Source organism: Euphorbia lathyris, chromosome 3 (assembly GCF_963576675.1).
Source record: "Euphorbia lathyris chromosome 3, ddEupLath1.1, whole genome shotgun sequence".
Taxonomy (NCBI): Eukaryota; Viridiplantae; Streptophyta; class Magnoliopsida; order Malpighiales; family Euphorbiaceae; genus Euphorbia; species Euphorbia lathyris.
In genome coordinates, this window is record NC_088912.1 from 45,541,460 (window position 1) to 45,547,466 (window position 6,007).

Sequence of the window (6,007 nt, forward strand, 5' to 3'; positions counted from 1 at the left end):
CATTTTCCCAATTTTTTATATGTTAATATTATGTTAATATATGCAAGATGAGAAGTTCAAATTAATAAATCTGCTCAAAAGTGAAATATATATTTTTTTAATTTATCAAATATTTTTGTATGAACTTTTTTCTTCCTCTCCCTTGCCTCCAAAGGAACAACACAAAGAAAGACATGTATTCATCCGTCGTAGGCATGAATATTCATCTAGATTATAAATAAAGCACCATTAGGTCAGCTATAATGCACACAACACCAAATATCTACCAAAATCTTTAAACATTACCTGCATGAAACTCTTGCTTCTTAACTACTGTATTTATATTATTCAACTCGCACACTTTTGCTTCACCTGTATATATATCAAATAAATATAACTTTCCTATGTCTTAAGCCTGCACTTCACCTGTATATATAAACGACCCTTCCGCTATAATGCTTCATTGCACCATTGACAAGCTCATATACTATCTCTAAATCGTGCACATTCATTTGCATCTCTTCGAGAAAGAAAGCGTAATGGGTAGTGAAGGAAGAATCGCACATGAAGGTTTACCAAAGGCGGCAAGCCCTGGCAAAGCTACAATTCTGGCTCTTGGAAAGGCATTCCCCCACCAGCTTGTCATGCAGGAATTTCTGGTTGATGGCTATTTCAGGAACACTAACTGTGATGATCCAGATCTCAAGCAGAAGCTAGCTAGACTCTGTAACCTTTACGACTTCTCTATTCTCAAACTACCTTAACATTATTTCAATCGTGTCTCGTAAGTGCACGAATTAGTTTTAACTATTCTCCTAACTGTAACAACTGCGTTTTTTCTTGTGGCTGGTTGCAGGCAAGACGACAACTGTGAAGACAAGGTATGTGGTCATGTCAGACGAAATACTGAGCAAGTACCCAGAACTTGCCATTGAAGGCCTTCCCACTGTAAAGCAACGTTTAGACATTTGTAATGATGCTGTAACAGAGATGGCTGTTGAAGCTTCACAAACTTGCATTAAGAATTGGGGCAGGTCGATATCTAGCATAACTCACGTGGTTTATGTCTCTTCAAGTGAAGCTAGGCTACCAGGTGGTGATCTTTACCTTGCCAAAGGACTTGGACTAAGTCCTGAAACACAGCGTGTCATGCTGTATTTTGTAGGCTGTTCTGGAGGAGTGGCAGGTCTCCGTGTGGCAAAAGACATTGCTGAAAACAATCCTGGGAGTAGAGTTCTTCTGGCTACTTCTGAAACTACAATAATTGGGTTCAAACCACCAAGTGCTGAGAGACCTTATGATCTAGTTGGAGTTGCACTCTTTGGGGATGGTGCTGGAGCCATGATAATAGGCACTGATCCAGTTCCAGAAACTGAAAGGCCACTCTTTGAACTTCACACAGCAATACAGAATTTCTTGCCTGATACTGAAAAGATTATTGATGGCAAACTAACAGAGGAGGGGATAAGCTTCAAGCTGTCAAGGGAGCTTCCTAATATCATTGAGGATAACATAGAAGGGTTCTGCAAGAAATTGATAGATGTTGTCGGACTAACTGATAAGGACTATAACAAATTGTTCTGGGCAGTTCATCCAGGCGGACCTGCAATATTGAACCGAATGGAAAAGCGGCTCGACTTGTCACCAGAGAAACTAAATGCAAGTAGACGAGCTCTAATGGACTACGGTAACGCAAGCAGTAATACCATTGTGTATGTGCTGGAGTACATGTTAGAAGAGAGTTTGAAGATGGGGGATACTGAGAAGAGTGAATGGGGCTTGGTTCTCGCTTTCGGACCTGGAATTACCTTCGAGGGAATTCTCGCTAGGAACCTAATGGTCTAAATATACTTTGGTTTCTTATGTAATAACTTCAGCCATCTCTAATTATTTAACCACAAAAACATGTATTCGCACCTTTATTGGCTGAAGAAATTACTTTACAGTTGCTCAAGTCTTGGTCCATCTAACAAGTCATCATTTGATTTTCATCAAATCAGTTTCTATTTCTACTGGATAAAAACTAACCCTAAATTTAGCAGGAAACACTCTATGAACAAACTAGACTACGTATTATAGCCCATAATTTCTAGAATGTTATACCATTCACGTGAAGTCTTAAATAGGTTCACCAATCATCATGGATGGAATATTCATAAGCAAAAAAGAAATATAACAAGGCATGGAAATAGTGTATAAACTTTAAAAGGATCAACATTGACAAAATAAGTCAATCCAACTATGATAATTATGTTTTTTCAAGTATAAATATTTCTAGAAGATACATCCCAAAATTTACAAAAAGTCCACTTCAGTTCCAGTCACAAAGTAGAGGGAGAAACCTGTATGGAGAACAAAAGAATTTACAACATCGCCTAAAAACATCAATTTGAGATGGCAATGCTGCTCAACGACCACAGCTGAAGAGGACCTGCAACTACACCACTCCTGAAGGAAGACGAAGAACAAGTTGTCCTCCAAATACACTGCAAAACCGGAAAGAAAATCACAATCAATTTGACAATCTTGTCATGAAGATGCCATTCCATGCATTTATCTCGTACTTGGGTAAAAGAAAGAGGTTCAAATAATAAATACCTCTTAATGTAATAATAACAGAAGTCTGCTAAGATGAAAGTCTGGACAATTTCAGAGATAAGAACCATAGAAGGCCATAATCCATACCCCAATGCTACCAGCAAGTGTCCACGACTATCTAAAACCTGTTCAATGACAAAGAAATTTTGCTATTTCAGAATGGGAATCCAAATAGAACAACAACAGCACAATAAGGACATATGATTATATTTACATAAAATAATCTTGCTCAGCACATGTACTAATAATGCTATTTACAATAGTTCTTCATGAATATCACATCACAACTTACAACATGCAGGTTGTACCCTACAAATTTTGGAAAAAGACTTGTCAAATTTCCCTTGCATAGGCGAAAACCACCCGAAATCAAGCAATCGTGGGAAACTAAAATAATCAGATAAAAAGATTTTAGAGGCAGCTGCAACAGTTGTCTCCAGGTATACACCTTCACCTTACAGGCTAAAATACCAAGGTCAAAGTCAAATGATAGATTACCAGAAAAATTAGTTTGGCATAATTCAGGAATGCAGTCATCAACCCACTTCCATAATTAATAATTAGATAAAAGACTCAGTTATAACACCCAAAACCAATATACATAACCATGTAATTCAATTTTGTTGACAAACCTGGAGAACCCAATGGGCACAGCTCAAGAACCTAGCAACACCCAGTGCAAATACATAATGAGCTGTAAATGGTTCAACTATCTGAAAAACACAAACATAAAAGATGAGTTTCAATATGAAAAACCTTTCAACATAAATTGCCACCATTTGCAACTCTACCTTTGTATTCTGCATGACCCTCAATTGAGGTAGTACAGAGACAGCTTCAAGGTACACACAGAATGCCCAAAATATCCTATTTATAAAATTATGAGATGTTGATGGATGGATTAAGAAAGCCAGAGCTGCACAAGGAACCAGCTGCATCCAAATTGATAAAAAAAAAAAAAAAAAAACTTTAGTTAATAGCAGAACATATACATCATTACAGAGCATAAAGTCCTGCAACACATGAAAGAAGGATCTACACAGGCAAACATTCTGAAAACTGCTTCTACGCAGCAACTTACCACATAATACAGAGCAAAGTTGTCTTTGTCTACCATATAACTAGACTTCAATTTGAAACGGATCATATAAATGACCCATAAAGTCGTCCCCACCGTAGCTAAATCAAGTATAGTATGTATATCATATTCCATCACAAAACTACAATACAGCCTGACAGCTAAAAACATTGCTGTTAATTCTTGGGATTTAAGTGATAGTCCTGCAAACCAATTTAATGATTGTTAGAAAGGCATAAAAATCAGCCAATATAAAGTACAAGGTATGAAGATTTAGAAAAGCCTCCTTATCATTGAATATCATGTATCATCCATCCCTTGAAAAATCCTACTGCTAGTTTGCATGAGCTTTACTAGAAAATCTCAAATAAACAGGCTATAACAAGTTACACGTGTCAGGGAACCAATCGAACTAAAAGCTTAAGCTTATAGTTAAGGCCTTATATTAATCTCTGACAACAAGAGGTTGGCTAGAACGGAATGCTAATAAAGTCCAGATAATGAAGAAGGCTGCATCGCCCACACGTTAAAAGTAACCTTTGCTTCTATTATTGACAAACTAAGGCTGGCATTATCAAAATACAGGGTTATAAGACGACATGATCGTTATAATTTTAGCTCATCATCTTAGGAAAAGAATGAAATTTTGGCATTGCAAATTCAAAATCCGACTGCAGAAGCATGCAAGCACTCAACCAACCAAATATAAACTTCAAAGTTCAAGAAAATAGCTTAACGCTCGGGTAGAAAATGCCACATCAAAGCTGGATCAACAAATCCCTACAGATTTCCTTTTTTTCTCTTTCTCCAAGTTTGATGTCAAACATCATAGAAAGTAACGAAAAAAAAAATCATCTTTTATGGAAAAAAAAACCCTCAATTTAAATAATTACAAGCAATCCGGCTGATGCAGGAAAAAATTAAAAAGAAAAACAGAGCTTGAGCTTCTCTCTAATTCCAAAAACCCTAAAGTTGATTTTTTTATAATTACCAGCGCAAGTTTTCTCCTTCATGAGTTTGTAAATGAGGACAACGATGCCTATGGAATGGACAGCCTCAGCAGCGACGAAGAGGTTGTCATGATCATGTACGATGGATCGGAGGAGGACAAGCGCAGCCATCCCGGCGACCACCGCCAAAAAAGCCTTAACCTTGGAGGGTTGTCGCCGCAACCATGATGTGAGCGCGTAGATCGGCCTGTTATGCGCCCTCATTGGAGAAATCAATGGACCTTCCTCCGGAAATTGACGTAGAATGGGGGAAGATGTTTTTGAGGATTTTGCTGCTTTAGAAAAGAGAAGACGAAGAAAATAATTCTCCAATGCGTCTATCTCGTCATTTAGTTTTAGATTAAAGCCTTAAAAGGTCAAACTTGTCTTTTCCTACGTCAAATTCAATTATAGTAAGATAACAATTCCTAACCTTTATATATCAATCATAATTATTTAAAATTATGTGAATCTCATTAATTGGTTGGAGGCTACTATTTAAATGGCTCATATCTCAGTTAAAGTCTTTTAGATAAACTAAAAATTAAGTAGATTAAACAACTTCAGGTACTTAATTGTTCAGGTTAATCTTTAATTGGTTGTAATTTAATATTATAATATTACATGTTATATTAAAATTATTAAGTCATTCCGGTTCTCCATTTTACCTTGGGTTAAGGTGCAAAAATACCCCTAACGTTTTGGGTCAGGAGCAATTTTACCCCTAACGTCTAAAATGGTGCAATTTTGCCCCTAACGTTTGTAGCCAAGAGCAATTTTACCCCTAACGTTGGTAATTTGGGTCAGTTTCAGACACTTATAAAACACAGATATTTTTGTTCATTAGTTTACACCAATTGTATATCAATTCATTCTAAAAAAAAAGGATTTCATATCTTTTGTAATTTAATAATAGAATTTGGGATTAATATTTATAAATTCGGTGAATTTTTTGAATTTTTTATCTAATTCGTACAAAAGACAGTATATTGTTTTTTATTTTTTTTCACATCTCAACATATGTTTATGATTTGTTACTGATAAAATGACGCACATGTGACGTGTAGATGATAAGATTCATGACCAAGAAGACAGTTTGATGAATTATTTTTGAAATTGATCCAATTTATCAACGTTAGGGGTAAAATTGCTCTTGGCTACAAACGTTAGGGGTAAAATTGCACCATTTTAGACGTTAGGGGTAAAATTGCTTCTTACCCAAAACGTTAGGGGTATTTTTGCACCTTAACCCTTTTACCTTCCATATATATTTTGACATTTGTAATAGGGATCCACACATTTTATAAGAGGCTTCACTATTTTAATTATTATGTTGGGTTACAATACACGTGTCCAAATATGA

The 6,007-nt window shown here is 36.1% G+C and overlaps 2 protein-coding genes across 2 annotated transcripts; one reads left to right on the top strand and one right to left on the bottom strand.

Moving 5' to 3' along the window:
* Positions 1-372: 372 nt before the first annotated feature.
* On the top strand, positions 373-1,975 carry LOC136223167 (type III polyketide synthase B). Its single transcript, XM_066011034.1, has 2 exons — positions 373-705; positions 836-1,975. Exons 1-2 carry the CDS (start codon positions 519-521, stop codon positions 1,822-1,824), a joined length of 1,176 nt encoding a protein of 391 aa, XP_065867106.1. The 5' UTR covers positions 373-518; the 3' UTR covers positions 1,825-1,975.
* A 175-nt stretch (positions 1,976-2,150) lies between these two features.
* On the bottom strand, positions 2,151-4,983 carry LOC136223168 (uncharacterized). The gene is made up of 6 exons (XM_066011036.1): positions 4,647-4,983; positions 3,659-3,858; positions 3,369-3,509; positions 3,210-3,290; positions 2,578-2,702; positions 2,151-2,465 (listed from the first exon to the last, which is right to left on the bottom strand). Exons 1-6 carry the CDS (start codon positions 4,867-4,869, stop codon positions 2,417-2,419), a joined length of 819 nt encoding a protein of 272 aa, XP_065867108.1. The 5' UTR covers positions 4,870-4,983; the 3' UTR covers positions 2,151-2,416.
* Between the last annotated feature and the right edge of the window lie 1,024 nt (positions 4,984-6,007).

Excerpts from the sequence above, each read along its gene's own strand:
- LOC136223167 (XM_066011034.1), top strand. The coding sequence starts at position 519 with ATGGGTAGTGAAGGAAGAATCGCACATGAAGGTTTACCAAAGGCGGCA. Across the intron at positions 706-835 it reads GCAGAAGCTAGCTAGACTCT|GCAAGACGACAACTGTGAAG; the intron begins GTAACCTTTACG and ends GGCTGGTTGCAG.
- LOC136223168 (XM_066011036.1), bottom strand. The coding sequence starts at position 4,869 with ATGAGGGCGCATAACAGGCCGATCTACGCGCTCACATCATGGTTGCGG. Across the intron at positions 3,859-4,646 it reads GAAGGAGAAAACTTGCGCTG|GACTATCACTTAAATCCCAA; the intron begins GTAATTATAAAA and ends ATTGGTTTGCAG. Across the intron at positions 3,510-3,658 it reads ACTTTGCTCTGTATTATGTG|CTGGTTCCTTGTGCAGCTCT; the intron begins GTAAGTTGCTGC and ends ATTTGGATGCAG.